Below are 27,034 nucleotides of genomic sequence, written 5' to 3' on the forward strand. Positions count from 1 at the left end.
GGATGAGTCAGAGCTGTTGCTTGCTTCAAGAATGAATCTGAGTGTGATGTGTAGTTACACTTGTATTAATGAGTACAGAAATTGGGAGGCATTTCACCAAATATTCTCCAAGGAAGGCTGTAATTCCCAACAGTTTGGAAGTAGCTCAAAGGAGAGAAAATTCAAACATTTATAAAAAAAATAATTAGCCATATTCTATTTCACAAACCTATTCACTCTTCAATGGAAGGAACAAGGAACTCAGTTGTCCTCACTGTTAAATATTCATGTATTTGATTGACTGCCATTAAATAAAGATTACCATATGCATGAGCCACTATTTATCTTTATATTTTCATGCCACCTTTCTTATCTCAAAATGATTCTCCACATTAATTTGTCATAAAATGAATTAGTCAAACATAAAATTCATAAGTAAGATCTATTTAAAAATAATTCATTCCAAAATTAGCAGAAAAACAACTGCAACAGTAAATAGTATCATTATCTAGCTCTTAAAAGCAAATATAAACAGCTAGGTCTCTGGACCTGGCTTTGAGTCAGTAAAGGCACCAACTCTGGGAGAAACAAAAAGCCTATGGATGTTTATACAGAGAAGGACTTTTTACCATGCTCTGCATCATGTATGAAACAGTCATAATTTAGTCCTCAGACTAAACCAGGCTTTCTCAACCAGGGCTCCGTGGAGTCCTAGGGTTCTGCAAGAGGTCCTAGGGGTTCCCTGGGAGATCATGATTTATTTAAAAAATTACAACTTCACATTAAAGAAGTAAGGTTCATTCTTTATTTTGAGTTTAAGGACACTGTTATTGCATATATACAGGTCTATACATGAAACAAACATAGTAATTTTGTAACTTGCGGCCTGTATTCGAGCCTGAATGTGCAGGGGGTCCCCCAGGTCTGAAAAATACTTCAAGGGTTCCTCTGGGGTCAAAAGGGTGAGAAAGGTTGGACTAAACTGTTTGAGTTTCTATTAACCAGTTCCTCCTAACATGAGCTTCCACAAACAAATAGGCTTGAACTGCTCCAATTTACCAGTGAATGTGCACACATGGAATTTTAGAGACATTTGCACAAAGAGTGATGATATTCTTCCATACAAGAGGCTTAAGTCAGCTTTCCTCAAGTTGTCCTGGAGGACACTATAAAAATTGTAATGGTTGGCATTCTAATGTTTTTCTTTCTTACTTCTTACTTCACATGAGCAACATATTACCAGAAATAACATTATACATGCTCAAAAGTACTTTTGAAAACATGTCTACACCACACACTTGACTTTAAAAGTAATTCTCTGTTCCTAGGGAATCCTGGTATTTTTATGAAGATCAGATAATCTCTGACAGAAAATCCTTGTTACCCTCACAAACTATGATGTGCAAGATTCTGGAAAGAGAAAGTTATAATAATTTAAAGCACAGATATATTGCATAGATTGGAGGATCTTCAGAGATTTCAGATTATAACTCTTTTAAAACCCAGCCAGCATGAACAATGGTTAAATTGATGATAATTATAGTCTAAAACATCTGAAGGGTGTGAGGGGTGTATTCCCTCATATAACTTCCAACTCCCTAGCCATGGATCTAGAATGCCTTCAAAAATGCCACCAAATGGTAATCTAGGTAAAGGGTAGGCTGACCATACGTCCTGTTTTGAACGGGACAGTCCCATTTTTTTAACATTTCCAGACTGTCCCGTCATTTTAATATAAATGTCCATTTTGTCCCGTTTTCTTAAAAACCTCACTTAAAAATTTGAAAGTTCCCGCAAACCTGTCAGAATGCAGTCTGACTTTGAGTGGAAGGAGGGGGAGCTCGGCAGAAATGGCAGGAAAAAAATGCAGAGCTCAACCCGGCAGGAAGCCTAAGAAGAAAAAAAACAGGATCAGCTGATAGGTGGTGATCAAAGGGTGAGCCGATTGGCTCCTGCCTTGAAACAGCGGGAAGAAAAGAACATAAAAGCACAGCCAGAGGAGGAACAGCTTGTCAGGGACAACCGTTCACTAGACTTTCCAGCCCAGCCTTGCCTCTCACAAATGAAGAAATCCGAAGATCCCCAGCCTGAGAAAACCAGAGAAGTTCCTGCCTACCGATCCAGCCTGTCACCCAGCCCTGCCCCATTTTGCCATCCCAATGTCCCATTTTTAACCCATCCCATTTTGCCATCCCAATGTCCCATTTTTGTCGCAAGGAAATATGGTCAGCCTAATAAAGGGAAAAATTATTAAATATGTGAATATCCATATAATTGTATTTAATTTAAATTAAAGACATTTTTGTTTTTATCTTGGCCTCACCTACTTGTTGGAATGCATTCATACACATGCACACACACACACACACACACAATTGCATTCCACACATATTATTTCCAAGCCAGGGGTTCACCAAAAGCAGTCCTGAACCTGTAATAGGTTATCTGTTGCTGACAGAGAGAGTGTATTATGTGTGATGGTTATGAATGTAAAGTGCAATGGTTAATGGGTAGAGCTACAAATCAAAGAAGATTTCTAGTTCATCTTATCTCTTCCATGAGTTAAACAACTAGCAACCTTCGAGTAAGCCTGTGTCTGTGAAACACTCTGAACTACTGCACCCTCCCCCCTTCCCCATTTCCAACATTATCATCACCACAGCCAAATGGTCTCAATAACCAAATTGTTTTGAAAAATACGTATTTCTTCAGAAAACGGGGAAAGCATTAGACTCACCTCACCCACACTCTTCATTGAGCTCCCAATCTTGTTGGATGCACCCTGAAAACGATCAAGGTCCCAGCGTGGTATCTTGGTTACTATGTAATCCAAGCTGGGTTCAAAACAGGCAGTGGTCTTTCCAGATACTACATTCTCAATTTCTGGTAAAGGGATCCCAAGGGCTATTTTGGCAGCTATAAATGCCAAAGGATACCTGGCATTAAAAACAAAAAGAAATATTTTCATATTGATGGAGAGTTACAGTCGTAGGAAATCATAGAATCATATGGTTGGAAGGTATCTTGGAGGTCTTTTAGTCCTAGAAAGATTGGACCTCCAGGGATAGAACACTCAAAGAACTGTCTATGAAAATAGCACTATATTTTAGTTTATTGTTCACTGCTTGGAAATGCAGTTCATCCAATAAATATTGAATCTTGGGCCCAGTTCATAGCACATTGCAGTGGTGTACCTTCTTTTGCCCATAATCCTTCTGTGTGTTTAAAGGACAGAAACACTGCATAATGTATGTATCTTATAGGTACTGTGGCTACTGAAAATGTTGTAGTAGAGAGTATTCATGTGATCTTGGGTACAGCAAATAACACATGGTTAGATAATGCTTGGAAAACCATATTCGTAGTAAAGGTATTCTATGTTAGAAACAAGGAGATCTAAAAAATAGAGGCTGTTGGGAAAAAAGGACAAAGAATGCATCAAAAGCTTTTGCATATCGTAGAATTGTACAATTGGAAGAGGTCACAAGGATCATCTAGTTTGCTAGATGTCTGCTTTGATGACTTTTCTTTGGATTGCTTTCTTTCCTGGAATGTAAAATTAAATTCTGTAGGTGCACAAAATGTGCTGTAATCTTAAACCTTTTTCTTTTCCTCAGGAGTGGGAATGCTGCACATAGCTCAAGCAGACCTAACCAGATATTCCCAAGGTCTTCCAGAAGTCACGGGCAAGCCAGAGAAACTCTGAAGCCCTGAAGAAAAATACATTATGTGGTCTCTGTGTGCTTACTGGACCAAACCTGAGCAGCTTATGTAGCTGCCAGAGGGTTGAACTAGATTAGTGATTCTCAACCTCAGCAACTTTAGGATGTGTGGACTTCAACTTCCAGAATTTCCCAGACACCATTCCCTGACCAACATGCTGAAAAGGGAGGGTCCCTTCTGAGCCTCTTGCTCTACCCACTATTCAGCTGTGGGCTATGTCCTCTCTTATCTGACTGTTCCCTAGGCAACATCTCTTCGCCCCATCTCCCAAGGTCTTTCCCACATGCCACTACAGAGGACGAGGGCTGCGTGCAGCCCTGGGAAGTCTCTCCAAATGCTAAATTACAAATTTTAATGTAACAGAATTGGAAATATATTAAATATATGAGGAGGGCATTCATGACTTTGACTGAAATGATGTTTTAATTAACCATCTATTTTAACATTTCCAAAGGCAAAAAATCCCAAGTGCTTCCCTTGCTTGGTTGTTCACCCATTACTGTATCCTGCCTTACCCTGTGGCCTTCGATGCTAAGGCAGAGCTTCTGGAAAGTCGAGCATTAACTTCAATGATGCAGTACTCTAGTGAGGTGGGATTTAAGGCATACTGGATATTACACTCCCCCACAATGTTCAAGTGACGAACAACCTTGATAGTTGATTTCCGTAGCATCTGTAACTCTTCATTTGAAAGGGTCTGGCTGGGAGCCACTACAACAGAGTCTCCTAATTGAAGAAGAATAAAAGTGAAGAGCAGTGATCACGATTTAGTCTAAGTGTGCAATGTTCAGTTTGTGTTAAAGCTATAGACATATTTCTATATATCTCAAGACAACACAGAGAACAAAAATACACAGGAATAGGTAAGTTTAGTGCTAGAGGCAAATTAGTCTGATACAATTTAAAATAAATTATAAATTGAACCTTTGGGAGTAGACAACATACAAATAAAATACATAGTACATAAACACGCACACAACAATATTAAGAAGAAAGATGTTAAAATGCTGACCAACTATCAACCATCTTTTGTTTCCATGTATCTTAAATTCCACATATTTTTGATGAACCTGAATTCAGCGACAAATAGCTGCATTCTACTGTACACATGTATCCAGCTGTTGCAATAGTGTTCCAGATGAATGAGTCATTCCTTACAAACTCAAATCTTTTCAAGGGTAATTTATACTATTGATGCATACCAGAATTGTGCAAAGTATATGGGAGTACATTAAAAAGACTTTTTTTGTAATGGTTATAGCAGCTTTGTCTTCTTTATATCTCAAGTCAGTCAAGGCTCAAGCCTCACAAACGACATGGCTGCTTTAATGAGTCAAAGACATGTTTTGCTACATCTACTCTCCTAAATAGAGGATCTGATGTGCTACTAAATGAAGTCCCTATGTGGTATCTCCTTAATTGGAAGTCTCAAGATGTAAAACAATTGCAGATGTTTAGGAATGCAACAACCTGACTTGTCCAACTCAATGGAGCCTCCAGCCTGCAAATCCTATGGGCACTGGATAGAGAATTCATTCTACTGAACTCTGTCAACTTTCCTTCCACATTAATATACATGAGATTCAATTCCCAATTCTTTTTTTTTTATTATCCATGGCACATATTCAGTAATATCAGATTCAAATATCAGCTTTAAATTGACCATGTTACTGCATGATGCATGGAGACATCACAAGATTTTATCAGTTGAGTTGACATAGGAATACTTATTGTAACTTTTAATGGTACTTCATGGAACTCACACAAGTCCTTGAAACATATCAATAAATTTTCAGAAAACCAAAGTTTTAATGTTTGCCCAATATTATCATAAAATTAACAAATGGCAAATAAATGGGGCTCAAATTGAGCAGGTGTGTACCTATAAATATGAACTGGGGTGCAATTTCATGCTTCTCTATCTTGGAATGCTTTTTTTTTTTTTTACTGGGCAAGTGTCGCACAGCATGCCTCTATAGTTTTTGTAAGATTACAACCACTCAAAAGGAGCCCATTACCTTAGCTTGGAAAATCTTGCAAGCTTCTTTATGGCTCCCAAATTTGCCCTTTTGCAAAGCTTAACATTCTTGAAACTATTCAAAATAAGTTTATTAAAGCCATACCTCTGGTTCCAAAAAGTATCAAAAATGCCATCTTACATTTAGAGACATGTATAAGCTCGTTGGATGCTAGAACATGGTTTCTTCTTATTACCTTTTGGCTAAAGTTAATCCTACTTCCTACAGGTTTGGTGCCATTAATACTTAGAGATCATTTTAAATCATCATGGCTTAAAAAAGCCCTAGTTGAAATTCATTTACCTTCTTTTATCTGATCTTGAAGAAATTTCAGGGTAGGGCGTGTGATTTCTACTTAATGTTACTTCTTTTGGACAAGGACTCAAAAATATTTTCCAAGTCACTGAGTTTTGTACTACCATCTGTATAATACACTGCACCATTAATTAAGTTTGGAACTTCTTATAATACTATTTTTATTCTGTTTTATTTTATTATATCTTTTCTTAATTATTTTTAGATCCTATTATACTTACTGTTTTTCTGTTACATATAAAGAAGTATGTAATAGCTCTACTATTACATATATTGTTGTGTCTGGCCTTAGGGCTATAATAAACTGATTTGATTTTTTTTTTTAAACATATGCTCAGAACCCTTGGAAAAAATCTATTTGAACCCATTCTCAAGCTGACCAATTTTTTTTTCCCTAGTATAAGCAATATGGCAAGTATTTTGATTTCTGAACCTGATATTCTTCTCATTGTGCCCTTGCCTAGCCCACCCTCTCACATCCCCCCATCTGGGGATGTCTGAGGTCAGAATGTCCAAGCCTTGGTCAGAGATGGTTCTGGAGATTGGAGGGGGCATTTGATGTGGCAAATCTCTGAGGCTGGCTTAGGGAAATTGGATCAATACTATAGCCCCACAGATGCCAGCACTAAGCCTTGGGATTCCAGCAACAAAGTATTAAATAATAACATCACAATGATCTAAGCTAACCTACCTGTATGAACTCCCATTGCATCAACATTTTCCATATTGCAGACAGTGATACAATTGTCAGCTGCATCTCTCACAACTTCATATTCAATTTCCTTCCACCCTACCACTGATTTCTCCACAAGGATTTGTTTGGTCATTGCAAACGCCTTGAAGATTACAGAGAAGAGGAAGTCACAAAGTTGTGCTAGAAAATTAACATTTCCTAGTGTTCTTGAAAAATGGTTGTTATCAAAGGGCCATTTTCATTAGTAAAAAGAACCTTGCAGGAGTCACTGGGCTACATACTGAAGTACACAATACCTTCAGTGAAATTTTCCACTTTTGATACTGTGTCAGTCACTAGTTTACATGGCTTTTAGATGGATAGTTACAGAGGAAACAGGTCTGTCAATGGCGACCAGCCTTGAAATTTAAATGGACACTTTATATTCAAAGGCAGTATGAAGGAGGCAAACAACAGGAAAAGGCCATCACCTTTCTCCCCTGTTAAACTTTCAGAGGTATCTGGCCTGCTTGTTGTATTCACATCTAACCTTACCATCTGGCACAATGAGGTGGTCACCACAGATGGCAGATGCCAAAGCTCTGACACCATAATCTGGCCAGAGGTTTTTAGTGAAAACATTACCCTTTTGTCAGTGTTGAAGAAGAATTCATCTGTCAGCCCAACTGGTTTTTGCATATGGAACTAGAGTAAGATGTCTAATAATCTAGTTTGGGGTGATTTCTGGTCACCTATTTACTCAGATGGCAAAAATGCTATGCTTTCTTTCCTGACTCTAACTCTTCAGATGCTACAACATCAGTTGCAAGGATCCATCCACCCTTCACTCTTCAAACATAGCAGGTTTTATCACCTCACTAGACAGGGCACCCAGACAACATAAAAAATCTTCTTGATATCATTCACCTTACCCTATGGGATATTTCTAGCTGAAGGTTTGCTTTATTCTACGAAAGGCTATCTGTCATCCCAAAATGCCATAAAAATATTAAGATTTTAAACATATAATTTTTACATTTTATATATATATATATAATATAATGTAAAAATTATATAATATATATAATATAAAAATATAACATAACATTACATTATATATATATATATATATCTCAACATGAAAAGGTAAAAAATTGATAAACTAATTTTCAGGCTGAATTTGCTAGTTGCTTATGAAATATTTAAACTAACATGTTGAGAAATGTAAGGTAAAAGGAAGTGGATTGCTACTTTGCTTAGTAAATTAACCTATTTTTCTAAAGATAATTTTAGAATTTCTGTTCAAACCACAGCCTTTGTTATTATTTTGGAATGATGATTTTTAAATAAATTCCAATTCTACATATTTTCTTGCTATCAACTTTTATTATTGATACTTATGGCATTTTTATATCTATTCTATAGATAGATAGATTATTTATTTATTTATTTATTGAATACGTAGTTACAGTTATAAGGGAAACATAGTTATTTAACTTAAAATAGCTGCACCGAAGAGGTAAGGACTATGATACAGGCCTCCTTTTCAGCATTTGGTGGACTCAGATCAGTGTTAAAGTAATCTGCCAAGTCACTGATACTCAGATTAACATGTTGCTGGTGTCTGATGTTCCCATAGTATACTAACAAAGATGCTGAAACTGAACTTCCAATGTACACTCTGTCCAACATATAGCCTATGACTCTGCCTGCTGCTCCTTGATTTCTATCTTTGATGAGCCCTGAATTCCAGATGTGATACCAAAATGCTACCAAAGAACAGCCAGAACAATACCTTGGTAGCAAGATCCAGAAGATGTTCCTTGTCAATACATAAACCTGATCCTAGTCCTCCCAAGGCATAAGCTGAGCGTATCATAACAGGGTAGCCAATTTTTTCTGCTGCTTCCAAAGCATCTTCTGTCTGCCACAATACAAAAATGAACAGAAAATACGATAACAATAGATAGGTAATCTCTCTGCACCTAAAATCTTTGAGTATCATCCAGGTACTGTATAACATGCTACCAACAGACCTGTGGATGCTGATCGGGTTAACACTTACTGTTGTATGTTTGGACAAAATGGTAGATAAATTTAACTCTAATAACTTCGTTGAAAAAAAATCTGGGAAAGTTAAGTTTGTAGAAGGTGATAAAAAGACTTCATTAGACAACTTTACACATTATGGGAACAGATGACAAGATTCCCTCAGGATATGAATGTTAGAAGACGATTCTCAGTGGCATTTACTTTTCATCATCTTATAATTAAATGACCACAAAGGGCAATGGTAGGTTTAAGGATTTACTCTAGGCCCTCTCTTTCTTTATCATTCTCCCTGTTCTTTGTTTAAAAAATGGCTAACTTCTGCTTTTTGCCTTTCTTCTCTACATAAGCATGGGCTCTTTCATTCTTCTCCTGGTAGGATATTGTTAACTAAGTGTTAGACTTTGTCTATTTTTCCTTAAACAAGTCTCTTTTCTGTTATAATTGCGAAACCTGCTTCACTAATCATTGCTTAAATCAGATTTCACACAGAACACTTCTCTCTCCAACAGGATTACGAGCCTAGGACTATACTGAATGTGCAAATAGGTTCTATGAAAGAGAGAGAAAGGTTGAATCTCTTGAGCAGTTAAAAAAAAGTGATTAGAAAATAAAAATAGCCAATTTCAGGGATGAAGTCATGACAAAGTTAGAATGATCTATCTGAGAGTGAGCAAGTCCATTATTGCACATTTTAGGAAAAGCTACTTAGAAAACCCTCCCAGACTTATATGAGAATCAATGTTGTAATAAATTGCTTGCAAGACTTTGACATGTATAATGCTGAGAGATAGGATGTGGCTTTCAGTGAAGAATCTATCTAGAAGGTTCCAGCCACTAACAAATCAACTACCCTAAGAATGGGAGGCAGGACAAATCTGTTAGACCACACCATGATCCAGTATAAAATAAAAAGGATTAAAGCAATTAATGTGAGAATTTATGGGCCACCAGATGGTATCAGTTTTGATCCTGAAGCAACCTCTGATTTTATGGAGGAGGAGGAGCAGGAGCAGGAGGAATAATAATAATAATAATATGAATATGAATATATTTAAAGCCCCCTGAGCTGGGACAGCTTCATAAAATTCCATTCTTTTATGAAAGGAGAGGTGCTCTATTTAGCAATTAAAGATGCTTTATACGGCCTAGATTGGGAGTCAAGTAAAATGTATTACACAGAAAGAATATGATAATCATTGTTACTATGATTAGATAAATGTGTTGAGAAGCAGTCCTCTAAAAAATAGATTATTTGAATTAAACCTTGCATATCATAAAGCAAGAGCAGTAAAAAATTGCAACCACACAAATATCTTACATTGCATCGGAGGATGGAACAAAGAGATCCAGATGCTGTTTGTAAACTGGAGGGTTTAGTCAAAGGACTAATATTAAGGGCACGTGTAAATCAATCCAGATATGCATGTTGTATAATGGCAAAAGGCATAAACCAATGAATATGAAGATAAAAGGAATGAAGCCATTATATCACAGTGACATTTGTGGCCCTATACATGTCACCACAACAGGTGGAAACAAAGTATCCTTATGTTCATAGATGATTTTACAAGTTATACATTTTACTACATGCTCAGTGAAAAGAGTCAAGTGTTGGAGAAATTTAAAGAATATGTGGCTTTAATAAGCAATATGTTTTGAAGAAAAACTGAAGTACTATGCACAGACAATGTGAGGTGATCATAAACACGCAACATGCAAAGGTACCTGAAAGAGCAAGGGCTTGCACATGAAACCACAGTGGCTTATCCTCCAGAAGAGAATGGCAGAGAGGATAAATCATTCCTTGACTGAGATGGTGAGGCACATGCCTCAGGCTGCAGGATAAATACAGTGAAAAATACAGTGGTGATGTACTTGATATTATATCACCACTGTAATGATGTGATTAATACAGAAAAAAGCAGTAACGACAGCCACTAATTGCAACACAAACTTTCATGGAAAGCCACAGATGCAGCAGAAGGAAGCCCAGCCATAAAAATATTCAGTTCTAAAGTTTATGTATATGTGTCAAAAGAAAAGAGAACCAAGCTGAACTTATCATGAGTCACTATTCGATACTCATAATACTGCAAAGAATATGTGATCCTAGATCATACTACTGTACACAACTATTAAAGTACACAGCATTGCTTATTTTATTGGGGGGAAAAAACAGAATAAACATCAGGTGTCAAATCTTCTTCCCCATGTCCAGGCAAACCACGAGCAGAGACCACAAGCATTGAAATATTGCATGGCAAAGCCATAAGGAGAAACCGAGGTACCCCACCTCAGATGCGTCAAGAAGTGAAACGGAGGGCCTCCACCTGAAAGGTTGTTCTACACTGCCACAAGGGAGCTAGGAGAAGAATTCCAGACTGTACACGGAAGGATATCAATAGGATGTCAGCCACTAAAGAGACAAATGGAGAAAGTCTACAGAAGAGGAAATTGAAGAGTTCCACGAAGTGATAATTGGGAATTTGTCAAGCTACCTGAAGGGGAAACAACCTATGGGATGCTACCCCAAGGATGCAAACCATGTCTAATGGAGAAGGGGATGTCCAGTGCCACAGAGTGAGACTCCTGGCCAAGGGTCATACCGGAAGTATGGTGAGGATTATAATGAGATGTTTGAACCAACAGACAAGCATACAGCAGGAAGATACGTGCAAGCGTTGCTTCATGGAGAAATCAAGGAAGACATCTGCATGCAGAAAGTACCTGGATTTGAGGAACCTGGAAAGAAAGCTCTGGTGTGCCAGCTTCAGGAGAACATTTAAGTCCTGAAGCAAGCAGCAAGAGCCTGGAATGAGAAGCTGAACAGATGCTTGTCAACCAAGGCTTTGCACACAGTAATCCTTGTTTTTGTTTAAGATACAGAAACAAAAGATGTTTCTCACCTTTGTGGATGATTTAATCACCTGTTACCAAGATAAGAAGGATAGCCAATAGACTATTTTAAAAAAAAACCTTCAACAAGGAAATGAAGGTGAAAGAACTTAAAAGCATCTCCGGCTACCTTGGCATCCAGATAGAAAGAGAGAAAAATGGAAGTTACCATCTTCATCAAAGATCTTCCTGAATGCGTAGGCCTAACTTAAGCTAACAGAGTCAGTAAAAACTGTCTTCCTAAAGCAAACTGCAAAGACAGAATCCCTGACTGAGACCGACAACTCCTGAACTAGAACGGGAAAGCTCTTGTACAAAGCCACAGTGACAAGGCCAGACATCACTGTAAGAGTCAGAATCCTGTGTAATCAAAGGGGACTGGATTGGAGTCAGGAAGGTGGACTTAAATGGCACGGCACAGTTAAACCCCAGACTGCAAGTCAAACTTCGATGTAGACTGTCTGGGCAGAAGACAGGAAACTTCACAAGGAGATACGGTTTCTGTGTGGGGATGGGGTGAGCAAGCAGAAAGCAGTCAGTTCTTGTCCACTGAAGCAGCATACAAATCTGCAGCACAAGCACACCAAGAGACCATGTGGCTACATAAACTGTTAATGGGTGTTGGGATAGATGGACCAAAGCCAACAGACCTCGTTTAGTAACTGCCTCGTACAGCGACCATTCGCAGTTACAACAGTGATGAAAAAGTAACTTTGTGATCAGTCCTTACATTTACGACCTTCACAGGTCTGTAAAGCAAAGAAAATGTCATGCGCTGCCTACCTCTGAATAACGTTCAGACACTGGTTTGCAAAGCAGGCTCTGGTTTATTTCAGGATAGGTACAACGTTGTTAGAAAAAAGCTGAGAGTGACAGGAGCGCGCCGGTGCGGGGTTTAAATACCCCGCGCCGGTCAGCGCCCCCTCGCTCTCGGTCACGTCACCCCCCTTTGTCCCATGCGTTGCCCTGCCATTGGTTGAGGGTTTCCAGGATCGCCCATCCTCAGGTTTTCATTCTTCTGCTGATTGCTTTCAGCTGGGCGATCCCCGTTGTATTGCCGCTGATGGCTTGGGTGGCTCCGTGATCCGTTTATCTATTGTTTGTTAGCCGTTAGTCGTTGTGGGTTGATGGCTACTTAACTTGTACCCCTTCACCTATTTCCTTGTCATTGTCATGAGTGCCATTGCGCTGATTACTTTAGCTCAACGGCACTCATGACAGAAAAGCTGAAGTAAGATCATACGCACAGTCGTGGAGGACTGTGGACTGAGGACTACCTGTATTTGAGAACAATCAAATATGTATTAAACCAATATTATGTACAGTATTAAACCCATATTAAGCTGTTGGGAAAAATATGTTAGCTTTCTGTCCCGGCTGGTAGAGAAAAAAAATATTGTGAGAGGTGTTTGGTTCTGCTTTCATATTCTTGTTAGCCCCACAGCTGGAATTACTAACATGACATTCATGCTCCATGAACTTATTGGTTATTAGGAGTGGTTCAGTACTTCATACTCCATGGACGTCAGTAGGACAAAAACCATTCTGAATCCATTGTTAAATTGTGTTAATTTTAAAATATATTAAAAATTGAAGCTATTTGCTTGAGGAAATTCACCCCAGGTAAAACATAAGAATGGATCCAAACTCTAAACTTCCTCTGCATTCAGCTGCCACAAATGCTAAGTCAAGCTATCTGGCACAACTGTCCACCGAGGAACTAAGCTGGGGTAGGGAAGAAGAGAAGGGGGTGGGGTTCTGCAGTGCGTCTTCCCTGCTTGTCCTGCCCCATGGCCAGAACTGCATAGATCAGCCTGTGACAAAGGACTATGAAGGAATGACCCCCTTTCTGGTTGGAGTCCAAGGCTGGGCTGCATGGCGTGGTGATACCTTTACCTTTCATCTTTTAAGGTCTTTGGGGAGACAAAGTTTGCTGCAGCAGTGCCACTATTCATGCACAAAGGCAGTGGGACAAATAATAGGGTGAAAGAGGAAACTTAGCATAGACCTGCCTGCAGATGTGATGCTGTATATTCCCTTCACTGGAGTTACACTTTATTCCTGCCTTCTTCACATAAATTTGTGAGTCAAAATATATTTAGGGCAAGGATAAGTGAGGAAATAAATCCTGTCCCCACGGTTAGGATGGCATGGCCTCCACACTTACACACATCTCTAGTTCAGCCATTTCAAACTACCAGCAGATTTATTATTTTAAATCTGATTTACCGATTCCACAGCATAGCTGGGAGCAATCTTCTCATTAATTTCATTCAGTTTGTCTGAAAACATCTGCCTGTCCTCAGTGGCCATGATAGATTCAACTGATGTTCCAAGGACCTTCACTCCATATTCCTGCAGAATGCCACGTTTAAACAGCTCCACTCCTGTACACAGAATGAATTGGAACAATTAGCTTTCAAAATGTTCTGAAATCTTTCCTCCTTAGCTAGTGATTTTTTAGCTATGATGGAGAAGTGAAGGTGGGCCATCATGTTACATACAGGGACTAGCTGGATATTGGGCCAGCTGGCATGAATCCAGTCCTTTTCTAGAGGAAGCGAAGTGGAAGTTAATTATTTCTACAATTTATATGCCATTCCATTTCCAGAAACTCTGAGCAGCATATAATATTACTGTTAGAAAATTAAAAACAAAAATCAATGCAATTATAACCAATCAGTCCAATACACCAACTTTTGAGATAGCATGATCTTACTCATCCCCAAATGCCTTTCTGAAGAACCATGTTTTTACACCTCTCTAAAAATGTAGCAAGGAGGGGGTAGTCAAGATATCTGGGAGCAGGGCTGCAACTAGGGGGGGCAAGCGGGGCATGTGCCCCAGGCGCCACTCTGGGGGGGCACCAAAATGAGTGCTGGGGGGGTGTGCCAAAATGGGTGTGGAATCCATGTTTGCCCCGGGTGACACAGACCCTAGTTGCGGCCCTGTCTGGGAGTAAGCTGTTCTAAACTGGGAGGGGGAATCACTGAGAAGGCTCAAGCCCAGGGTCCCTGAAGATGGTATTCCCTCAGTGGTGGAACCCTGTCAAGCCCATGGAACTGGCAAACCAAGGAAGCAAGAACCACATGGATTCCAGGAAGGGTGAATCCCCAGCCAGTTAATTAAAGCACAGTCTCTTTGAAATGCTTCCTTCTCCATCTCTCACATCTGGACTGTGTTGCCTTTTCTCATACAGAATGTTCTCAGCTGCATTAGAGAAATCTTTTAACTTACCACAGTTCAGAGCAGTTTGCCCACCCATACCAAGAATTAATCCATCTGGTCGTTCTGCTTTGATGACTTCTGTAACAAAATGTGGAGTGATTGGAAGGAAATAAACGGTGTCAGCCTGCTTTAAGCCAACTTCGTTCGTCTGAACTGAGGCAATGTTGGGGTTCATCAGAACAGTTTTCACGTTTTCTTCCTAGAAAAACAAAACAAAATGAATTTTCATAAGTAAATCCAAAGTTATAAAGAAAAATTAAATAATAGGGCCATGCTGTCAGTACTTTGATTTAAAGGTAAAAAGGGCTTCTGAAGTAGTCAGGAGTGCTCAGCTATCAGCTGGCTGCATCTCCTTAAAGCAGCTGCATCATTTCATAGGCTTGGGCAGCCGCCCTTTAAAAAAGTAAAATAACTCAGCGGAAGGCCCATAATGGCAGTAGTGCTTAGGCACAGTCTGCATTGTTGTACCATGTAAACAGTCTTGACTACGTTACTGTTGTAAATCATGCTGCCAGAGGCAAGGACGCCAAGAACAAATGTCATTCCTAGAAAGGCTGACTAGCAGCAAATCAAGACAGCCGGCTGGTAGTGAGAAAGGAGGTCAAGCTAGCAAGATTACTGGAAAACAACACTTCTTAACCATAAAATAAAAAGCAAAAGAATAGAGGAGGGGGAGGCAAGATTATTTCTGTTATTGAGAAAAAACTATTTTTTCCCTTCTGATTTGCTATCTTCAGATAATAGCTCATGGCAGCAGTCCTTTCCCATCGGCTGGCTTTAGTTATATCAGTCACTTTGCCAATTCTAGGGGCTCACTAATGCTCCTGTTAAGTCAGCCAAGCATCAGCTTGATCAGATATCGAAAGTATGGCCTGGAGAATTCAGGGCTTTCCAGCCTTCATAATTATAAAGAATAATTATGATTCTTTAATTCTCCAGAAATTGGGGGGGGGAAACCATCAAGCCCCATGCAAACCATTGACAGAAAAGATGTTTTGTGGCTGAAATATTATAATCTGAGTTCCCTTGACATGCGTCCCATACAAAAAACACCTTTGACTCACTTCTTACATTACAAAATGTAACAAAAAAAAATCTAGCCAATGTTAAGCTTCTTTAAATGTTGTTGGATTCAACAGATAAGACCTGAAACAAGTCTTTAGCTCTCATACTAAAATCAATAGTTCTGAAAACTATTTCACTTTGGGTACATCAAGTTCATTTTCTCAGAAGACAGAATTGATCTTTGCAACCAAAAATCTGATGGTCTCTCTCTCTCTCAATCTCTCTCTCTCTTTTAAAGAAAAATGAATAAAATCACATTTTGTAACCCTTACCTCATACAGTGCTATTATGATTTTAATCTCTTTGTTGGAAAAATATTATGCAAAAATCCAAAGATGAGCACTGGTGAAAGATTCCTTCATCCCTAACTGCATGTACAGTGGAAATCCTAATTATCACCCCATTTATAGAGTTATTCCCTGTAAGATATCATGCTTCATAAATAATTCAAGGCTTTCAAAGTCTGTCACTTGCTTCTGCAAATATAGGTCTCATACAAAGTTGCAGATGGGGTCATAATACTCTATTTTTGCCGCATCACCAGAATAACTAGTAGTTTATTGTAATAACATACATAATTCCTGAACGTCTCAGTGAATTTAGCCTACATGAGGATTTGTGCTCTGGTTAACACAGGGACCTGTTACCTGTCAGTTGCTACATCATTTAAAATATTCTTTGCTCTCCCATCCTGGAACAGAGTAACAGATACCAAGCTGAACTTGGAAATTAATAAAATGCATTTTTTCACAATAAATCAGTGGGGCTGAACTATCTTTATCCCAGATCATTTATGTGAATTATTTCATTGCATGCTTATGGAATGGAATCCACTTAGAACTTGTTCACAGGAATAATAAGCAGAGTTCATTCTCAATGAATAATAGAGGCAGTTATGTCATGCTTCTATATTGTGTCAAAGATTTTTTAAAAGCAGAATAAATTCCTATTATTTGACGGAGCAAGAATGGCTATGGCACGTGCCAAGATTTCAGTGTCCTCCCTGTCCTTACCTTCATGGCTTTCACAGCCTGGGAGCCAGAATAATCAAATTCTCCTGCTTGACCAATAGACAAACCACCAGATCCTAAGATGAGAACTTTGGAAACCTAAAAGTAAACAGGAAGTCAGTAGAGTTATATTAGCATATACATTTGAGGGCCCAAAGGCTCATAGAAAAATTATAGTTTAAGGTTTGTTTACTAACAAGGCACAAGTGGAAAAAGTGTTGCTTTCTTTCTAGCTGCTGCAAGATCTCCTCCTGTTTCCTCCCCCCGCCCCCCCAGCCGTTACAAAGCTATGGCTTTGAAGTGGAAGGGAGGGAGGGAGCACAGATACCTGTGATTTCTCAGCAAGCTGCTCCCCAACACTGCTGGACTGTTGAACCAGGCAAAGGGGGAAGATGAGGTCACTGGCTAACCTTTGTTCTTTATTCGTTTAGTCGCTTCCGACTCTTCGTGACTTCATGGACCAGCCCACGCCAGAGCTTCCTGTCGGTCGTCAACACCCCCAGCTCCCCCAGGGACGAGTCCGTCACCTCTAGAATATCATCCATCCATCTTGCCCCTGGTCGGCCCCTCTTCCTTTTGCCCTCCACTCCCCCTAGCATCAACATCTTCTCCAGGGTGTCCTGTCTTCTCATTATGTGGCCAAAGTATTTCAGTTTTGCCTTTAATATCATTCCCTCAAGTGAGCAGTCTGGCTTTATTTCCTGGAGGATGGACTGGTTTGATCTTCTTGCAGTCCAAGGCACTCTCAGAATTTTCCTCCAACACCACGGTTCAAAAGCATTGATCTTCCTTCTCTCAGCCTTCCTTATGGTCCAGCTCTCGCAGCCATATGTTACTACGGGGAACACCATTGCTTTAACTATGTGGACCTTTGTTGTCAGTGTGATGTCTCTGCTCTTAACTATTTTATCGAGATTTGTCATCGCTCTTCTCACAAGGATTAAGCGACTTCTGATTTCCTGACTGCAGTCAGCATCCGCAGTAATCTTCGCACCTAGAAATACAAAGTCTTTCACTGCTTCTACATTTTCTCCCTCTATTTGCCAGTTATCAATCAAGCTGGTTGCCATAATCTTGGTTTTTTTGAGGTTTAGCTGCAAGCCAGCTTTTGCACTTTCTTCTTTCACCTTCATCATAAGGCTCCTCAGTTCCTCTTCGCTTTCAGCCATCAAAGTGGTATCATCTGCATATCTGAGATTGTTAATGTTTCCTCCAGCGATTTTAACTCCAGCCTTGGATTCCTCAAGCCCAGCATGTCGCATGATGTGTTCTGCATACAAGTTGAATAGGTAGGGTGAGAGTATACAGCCCTGCCATACTCCTTTCCCAATCTTAAACCAGTCCGTTGTTCCGTGGTCTGTTCTTACTGTTGCTATTTGGTCGTTATACAGATTCTTCAGGAGGCAGACAAGATGACTTGGTATCCCCATACCGCTAAGAACTTGCCACAATTTGTTATGGTCCACACAGTCAAAGGCTTTAGAATAGTCAATAAAACAGAAATAGATGTTTTTCTGAAACTCCCTGGCTTTTTCCATTATCCAGCGGATATTGGCAATTTGGTCCCTAGTTCCTCTGCCTTTTCTAAAGCCAGCTTGTACATCTGGCAATTCTCACTCCATGAATTGCTGAAGCCTACCTTGCAGGATCTTGAGCATTACCTTACTGGCATGTGAAATGAGTGCCACTGTTCGATAGTTTGAACATTCTTTAGTGTTCCCCTTTTTTGGTATGGGGATATAAGTTGATTTTTTCCAATCTGATGGCCATTCTTGTGTTTTCCAAATTTGCTGGCATATAGCATGCATTACCGTGACAGCATCATCTTGCAAGATTTTGAACAGTTCAGCTGGGATGCCATCATCTCCTGCTGCCTTGTTATTAGCAATGCTTCTTGAGGCCCACTCAACCTCACTCTTCAGGATGTCTGGCTCTAGCTCACTGACCACACCGTCAAAGCTATCCCCGATATTGTTATCCTTCCTATACAGGTCTTCTGTATATTCTTGCTTTTCTTGATCTCTTCTTCTTCTGTTAGGTCCTTGCCATCTTTGTTTTTGATCATACCCATTTTTGCCTGGAGTTTACCTCCAATGTTTCTAATTTTCTGGAAGAGGTCTCTTGTCCTTCCTATTCTATTGTCTTCTTCCACTTCCACGCATTGCTTGTTTAAAAATAATTCCTTATCTCTTCTGGCTAACCTCTGGAATTTTGCATTTAATTGGGCATATCTCCCCCTATCACTGTTGCCTTTTGCTTTCCTTCTTTCTTGGGCTACTTCTAATGTCTCAGCAGACAGCCATTTTGCCTTCTTGGTTTTCTCTTTCTTTGGGATGTATTTTGTTGCCGCCTCCTGAACAATGCTGCCAACTTCTGTCCAGAGTTCTTCCGGGACCCTATCTACTAAGTCCAGTCCCTTAAATCGATTCTTCACCTCCACTGCATATTCCTTAGGAATATTAGTGAGCTCATATCTAGCTGATCTGTGGGTCTTCCGTAATCTCTTTAGTCTGATCCTAAATTGTGCAAGAAGAAGTTCGTGATCTGAACTTTAGTCAGCTCCAGGTCTTGTTTTTACTGACTGTACAGATGTCCGCCACCTTTGGCTGCAAAGGATGTAGTCAATCTGATTTCGGTGTTGTCCATCTGGGGAAGTCCATGTATAAAGCCGTCTCTTAGGTTGTTGGAAGAGAGTGTTTGTTATGCACATTGAGTTGTCTTGGCAAAATTCTATCAGCCTATGTCCTGCTTCGTTTTGTTCTCCCGGGCCATGCTTACCTGTAATTCCAGGTGTCCTTTGACAGCCCACCTTAGCATTCCAGTCTCCTGTGATGAAAATAGCATCTCTTTTAGGCGTGTTGTCCAGTAGGTGCTGCAGATCCTCATAGAACTGCTCTACTTCAGCTTCTTCAGCATCTGTGGTTGGGGCGTATATTTGGATCACTGTGATGCTAGATGGCTTGCCCTGAATTCGAATTGAGATCATTCTATTGTTTTTTGGATTGTATCCAAGCACTGCTTTAGCCACTTTACTATTAATTATGAAGGCTACTCATTTCTTCTGTGGTCCTCTTGTCCACAGTAGTAGATCTGGTGGTCATTTGATGTGAAGTGGCCCATTCCAGCTCATTTCAGTTCACTGACACCCAAAATGTCTATCTTTAATCTTGACATCTATTCAAAAACCACATCCAATTTGACCTGGCTCATAGATCTTACATTCCAGGTTCCAATGGTGTGTTGATCCTTAGAACATCGGATTCGCCGTTCACCACCAGCACCGTCGGCCGCTAGCCGTCCTTTCGGCTTTGAGCTAGCTGCGTCATCATGTCTGGGGCTAGTTGAACTCATCCTCTGTTCCTCCCCAGTAGCATTTTGACCATCTTCCGACCTGGGGGTCTCACCTTCCAATGGTATACCGACATATCTCTGGTTGTACTGATCCATTTAGTTTTCACGGCAAGAATGCTGGGGTGGGTTGCCATTACCTTCCCCAGGGATCGCATTTAGTCTGACCTCTCTGTCATGACCTTCCCGTCTTGGGTGGCCCTTCACGGTTTAGCTCATGGCATCATGGCTAACCTAGGTGCGACCTAAGAGCTAATTAGCATAGAAAAACACCCCCCCAGGGTGGGGGTCTTAGAAAACATAGAACATGCTAAGGGATATTATGGGATAGCACGTAGCATGTAAAGTTACTGTGCAAGTGCTAACAGAATCAGCCAATAAAGAAAATTTGTTGCCTTTACTTCCTTGCTAGGAAATGTACTGTATAAAAGAGAAGGCAGGTATGTTGTTCGGGGCTCTTGCACTTGGGCAGGAGCCCTCTCTTGTTGCTGTGCACAGAAATAAAAGAAAACAAAGGACCTTCATGCCTCGGTGTGGGTTATTGGGTGACAACCCGCACCGAGTCACGGGCCTTCTTGGCCAACACGTTCTCCATCTTCTTAAATCAAGGAAGCTGCGTCCTAACTTCTTTCTTCCAAACAATAATAACCGATGCTTCCTCTTCAACTCTCTGTTCTTGTTGATGGCATATTTGCAATGAGAAAGACATTAATTTTTAAGCACTTCTGTTGGCTTCCTCAAACACTACTCATTACTATGGGTAGCTAGCTAGCTGGGAATTCTTGAAGCTCTAATCTCAACCGATCTGGAAAACAAGTCTACCCTTCGGATGGAAACCCTTTGCAAGCTGACCCTCCTCATTATTCAAACCATTTCATTAGAGTGGGTGGGACTATCTCCCCTGCTCCCCCCCCCCGAAGCATAGCATGGCATGGCATGTTGGTTAAACAAGCAACCAGCTCTAAGAAAGTTCTCCAGTTGAGGAATAAGCATTTCCTAGGCTGCCCATTCAAGCAAATAGCCAGCTTGCAAACGTCCCTTGCAGTGTCCGACAAGGCATCATAAGAATCTCTGTTGTCCAAAGGAGAACCTCTTTCATGAACCCAGAACTAAAATCCTGTACTGAAAATCAGCTGTACTTGGAACATATCCAATAGGGGTATACAAAATATTTTGACCTCAAACCATTCCAGCCTCACATCATTAACTTTGCTTCATGCCTGGAACATTCAGAAGTGTCGTATAAGTGTTCCAACCGTGAAACAGAACAAGAACTTTTCTATTCAGAATGTGAGACAAAACTTCGCTGGGTCAAAAAGCACCCAGGGCAGTACTTCTGAGTGCTCCAGCTGCTCTGAGCACCTCAGCCGGGGGACTATTTTAGAAACAGTGAAGGGGCTCCGTTTTCCCAACGTTGTTCTCGCTTAGCCAGCACAGCAACAGGGACCGGTCATATCCCTGCTATTATCAGTTCAGATTGGAGCGGGCGGTGTAGGTAAGGAGTGTTGAGAGGAAAGAAACAAATAAGCGCATGGCCAGAGAGAAGGCCACTGGCATCTGCACACTGCCAGACTGCCCAGGACATTGATGCTGCTTTTTCAAAGTTTGTCATGGGTAACTTAGAGTTCATGGTCGGCTTCCATGAATGTTGTGCTGCACTTTATTTTTCAGACAGGTCACGCACAGTTCAGGCGCTTGTCTGTGTGTGCTGGTTTGCTTAGCATGCAAGTATCACTAATGCTGCTGAGGTTGTAGAAGTACAGTACAAAGACTACAACGCTGGCTTATTGAACCTTAGTATGCACAAGCACTTGGCGCATGCTCTGTTGCCTTGCTGCAACTGTTCATGCTATTGATGTCATTAAGACACACCAGCAGCCATCCCCTCCTCATACCCCCCCCCACCCCCAGCCAGCAGACAGTCCTATCCCCAGGGGGAAAAAAGGACACACTGCAGGCTGCAAGTATAAATAAATTAATAAATATCCAGTGCCATCTGAAAATTGGCCATGAAAATTATATTCTTTTAAAAAATAAAACATAGGGGGAGATGAACTAACTGGGAGTTTGTTTTAAAGAGTTTACTAGTCTCTTCCTCCTATAATCTATCAGAAAGACCCAAAGGGTTTATTTCAAGAAATTGAAAATGCAGTACCTCTTTCTACAGAGGGGGAGAAGATGTCTCTTTTGATAACAGGCATTAATGTAAACCAATTTTTCAATTAATGGGAGCAGAGCTATGCTTTTGTTGGATCCTATGAGATTTTGCTTTAAAGTCCCCCCTCCCCTCAAGTGAAATCATTCCCCTATCATCCATTATTATTATTATTATTATTCACAGATTTTTTTTATAAATAACTCAAGGCAGGGAACACACCTAATACTACTTCCTCCTCCTATTTTGCCCACAACAACAACCCTGTGAGGTGGGTTGGGCAGAGAGAGAGTGACTGGCCCAAAGTTACCCAGCCAGCTTCCATGCCTAAGGCAGGCCTAGAACTCTCTGCCTCCTGGTTTCTAAGCCAGCACCTTCACCACTACACCAAACTGGCTCTCTCATTCAACCCACTTTGTGGCTCTGGGTGGAAAAACAGGGGAGTAGCAGTTGGACACAAGTTTCTATTCTTTCCTATGGCCTGAAGATTCAAAACACGTTGAGCTTTGTTCAAAGGAACACAGTCTGCACTTAAGGGGCTGGGAAGTTAGACTTAATGATTCTCATCCCCAACTGCTAGGTTGCAGCACAGGTAACTCTGTAATACAAATGATTTAGGAGGATAATTGCAGTAACAACTGAAATAGCTAATTGCTAAATCAGGATGATATGAGAGCCAGTTTGGTGTAGTGGTTAAGGCATCAGACTAGAAACAGGGAGACCGTGAGTTCTAGTCCTGCCTTAGGCACAAAGCCAGCTGGGTGACCTTGGGCCAGTCACTCTCTCTCAGCCCTAGGAAGCAGGCAATGGCAAGCCACTTCTGAAAAACCTTGCCAAGAAAACTGCAGAGAGTTGTCCAGGCATTCGCCGAGAATTAGACACGACTGAACAGATTAAAAAAAATCAGGATATCTCAGCAATCTTCAGAAATGAACTGTTGATGTCATGAGTACGGATGGTGAGCAGGAGGGGGCTCCTATCCAGGGGGAAAAACGCATGTGTAGTTTAGAGACTTCGAGTTGTCATTCAAAGAAACCCAGAACAGACTTGCCTTGACTTTTGGGGTTTATCTGTCTGGGTTTTCCCACGCTTCTTCAGTTTGGTAGGATTTCCTGTCTACTATAGCAGTAATAAAACACTAGAGACTTTCTCCTCATCTCAGCGTGGTCTTTGCTTAGTCAGGACAGTTTATCAAACAACCCTTCTTCCATAAGCCCAGGTAAGAAGAGCTGATTGTTGCTTTCTGGAATATGAGCACATACCTTTCTTATGATTGGCACCCAACTCTGTCATTCAAAGCAGGTTCTAAAACAGAACCATGATAAACACTGGCTCAGACTAAGCCTCAAGGAGACATGCCCTAAGTCATGCAGATCTAATAGACCAGTGTTTCTCAACCTTGGCTACTTTAAGGCTGGCTGGGGAATTCTGGGAGTTGAAGTCCACACATCTTAAAGTAGCCAAGGTTGAGAAACACTGTAATGGACTATAACAACTAAACAAGCCAATTAAAAATTCTCCTTAGCTATGTACTAAAAGGATGCATTCCAATCTCCATCATAATAATAATCATTTGGAGTAAAACTAGTGTTAATGTACATTTCATGTGTAACAAAATCAGGACATTTTTTGCAAGGAATTGTTGTTATGCAGATTTCTAATAATACTTCTATCCAACTCATATAGCAACAGCAATAGTCAGTACATGACTAATACTTAAGACAAAGCACATTAATATACAGACCTCAACTCTTGAAGTTGCAGCTGTGGCCTTGGGCAGCACTGAAGGAATGCTCGTACCTTTTCCCTTCTTGATCAGCGAGATAAATGACTCAAATATGAACTAGAAAAATAAGTAATAAAATATAGCAGCATCCAAAAGTCTACATTGATTATTCTTCCTGTTTGCATAGAGTTCTAGGATTATCACTAGTACAGTAGTTAATTCGAACCAGTGTGTATTTCTCATGTTGCAAAAAGTGTGACCGAGTACACAAGGAGCAAAGCAACAATGCAAATTGTGTGGTAAAAGAGGACAAATTATTATTGGCTATGCTGTGTAGCCACTGATCTAAAAAAAGAATCCTAAACATAACCTTTAAGGATGTTTCTGACTTTGGTGATAAAACTCTCTTAAGTCATTCATTCTTATGAATATGGGACTCTTCTTCCCCCATTTCAATGTAAGGTTCAACCCTGCCCTTGAGAGAGGACATATGTCCCGGGATCATTTAAGTTCCTGAAGGTCAAGGAATTGAAAACAATATTTAAAAACAAAAAACCATACCCACACAATACTGTACATTTAGGAGGCACAATTTCTATCCATTGCATTTTACCTCTATCACTTCCCCAACCATACTCTTCCACATATATAGTCTTGCTTCAGATTACTTGTCCTAACCATTTTTTCTAAGTACTTAACACAAAAGCAAGCAGTTAGACAAAAAATCAAATGCTGGGTTTTTTTTCCAAATTGAATATACATAAAGAAGCAGTTTACATAAAGTATATTATTACTATCATAAGTAAACAATTTGAATGGTTTTAGTGCAACAACCTAACAACCCAGCAAAATTACCCCTCTAGAATTTGCTATTTAGTATCATTAGCATTTTCTCTATAATTAGGTTGTGGACCTAATTACTCTAATTAATAGTTAACTTAATTAATAGATACATGCTTCACATTGTATCCCAAAGAAACTAAACAACCAAGGGCCTAAGAAATTTAATGCACACATCTCATATAATCTGCATGAATATCTAAATGCCATTCATCAAGGACCTTCTGCTGCTGATTTACAACACAGTCTCATATAGATGTGGATTTCAATTGTGTGGGATTTTATTGGACAATAACATCAGCCTACTCATCATATCAAGGAACAAATCTACCCATCTTTAATTTCTTAGTTTATTACAAAGGTATAATAACAATCTGCGTCAGAAGTTTACTGATAAACAGAATAAGAAATGTGGTTGTCCATTATGAATATTGTGAAATTTTCCCCAGCTATAGTTTCCAGGCTTGAATTTACTGCGTTATTTATTCAGTTTATTCTTGCAGGTTGAAGCACTCTGTGTGATTGTTCTTGAGAGTGGGAATAATATCTGACCAAGGATTAGTAAAGCATGTTTTATAACAGAAATAATATTAATTTTAAATGAAACAAATTACAGGGATAGACAAAGTCTAGCACCTAGCTAACTATATCCTGCTTGGAGGAGAGTCCCAGGGCATGTGCTTTGGGTATGTGCACCTGGAAGGAAAGACAGAAGTATGTGAGCTCAAATTAGCAGTCTCTTAGACAAAGGACAAGAAGAATGACAGACTAAGAAGGGGCCTAGAGTGAATCCTTACATCTCTTTAATCTACTACCCCTGTGGTCAGTGGGTCATGAGGTACTGAAGACTCGGTGCCACCGGATTTGGGCCTCCAACATCCTTTCTCACTGACTCATATACCAATCACAATTCCCATAGTCTATCACATGATTTCATACCAATCTCTAGATAAAGGCTTAGGAATGCATCTGCCAGCATCTCTTCTAATGAGTGGTATTTTAGTTCACTGAGTTCCTCTTCTTGAGCATCTTGCACAAAGTAGTAATTGGTGTCTATATATTTTGTTCTGAATGTAGGTTTTCTCCATTTGGGACAATTGAATATAACTTGCATTTGTCATTCACATCGTTTGCTATTTCTTTTAGGAAGTCATCTTCCATAGGCCTACTGATGTAGATGGCTTCAGTGAGCCTTAATAAGTCAAGATTTTTATATTCAGTGTTTGGTTCAGGAGACAACTTTCATGCTTCTTTCTTTCTATCTGGATGTCAAGGTAGTAAGAGATGTTTCCCAGTCCTCTCAGCTCTGTTTCCTTCTTGGATTCTTTACTCTCCCTTGCCTATTCTTCTTAGCTTGGTAACATTCACACAGATGAGCAAATATGTCTAATTCGCATTTCTAAATCTGAAGGAAACAGTTGAGTTTGAGGATTACAGGGAAAAGTGGTAGATGAACGGACATGTTAATTACTCACTGCTTCTCCCCTGTAAGTTGAACATCTGCATCTACCTGCCCCCCCCCCCGCCACACTCACAGTTTCAGTCCTACAGAGATTCCCAAAATCAAACTGAAGGGTTAGTGCAACATTTATAAAGTTTTTTTTCTCAGTTCCTTTCAAGTTCCAGATTGTTCCATTTAGCACATCTATTCCTTGTCTCTGATAAATTTCAATCTCTTTCCAATAAAGCAAGAAAGGCAATAAGCAATTAAAATGCATTTTTTCTACAATGTCTTTTGAATACAGTAACTCCAATGAATACTAAATATCAAGTCCTTTTTTTCCCTTTTCTGCACATTCCGATGCTGTTTTCTTATTACACTCACCAAATTACTCAAGATATTGCTAGCAGGATTACCAAGAGAAATCACAGGCAGGGGATTAAGCTTCATTTTCAAATATGAGAACAAGAAAATGTGTGTGTGAATCCATTTACATAATTCCACAACTTCAATAAGGAAAAAGTATTCAAAATGCATTTGAAAAGTAATAGGTCTTTTCAAGGGGA

At 39.9% G+C, this 27,034-nt stretch overlaps 1 protein-coding gene across 1 annotated transcript in view; it reads right to left on the reverse strand.

Moving 5' to 3' along the window:
• CPS1 (carbamoyl-phosphate synthase 1) overlaps nt 1–27,034 on the reverse strand; it is a 136,623-nt gene that overhangs the window by 70,462 nt on the left and 39,127 nt on the right. Inside the window, exons 12-19 of the mRNA XM_063317918.1 lie at nt 24,206–24,304; nt 16,962–17,057; nt 14,893–15,082; nt 13,885–14,042; nt 8,504–8,632; nt 6,727–6,871; nt 4,218–4,428; nt 2,717–2,915 (exon numbers count right to left, since the gene is read on the reverse strand). Coding sequence (XP_063173988.1) covers nt 2,717–2,915; nt 4,218–4,428; nt 6,727–6,871; nt 8,504–8,632; nt 13,885–14,042; nt 14,893–15,082; nt 16,962–17,057; nt 24,206–24,304 — 1,227 coding nt within the window. The remainder of the gene's footprint in view (nt 1–2,716; nt 2,916–4,217; nt 4,429–6,726; nt 6,872–8,503; nt 8,633–13,884; nt 14,043–14,892; nt 15,083–16,961; nt 17,058–24,205; nt 24,305–27,034) is intronic.

The sequence above is a fragment of the Candoia aspera genome, chromosome 1, assembly GCF_035149785.1.
Source record: "Candoia aspera isolate rCanAsp1 chromosome 1, rCanAsp1.hap2, whole genome shotgun sequence".
Classification (NCBI taxonomy): Eukaryota; Metazoa; Chordata; class Lepidosauria; order Squamata; family Boidae; genus Candoia; species Candoia aspera.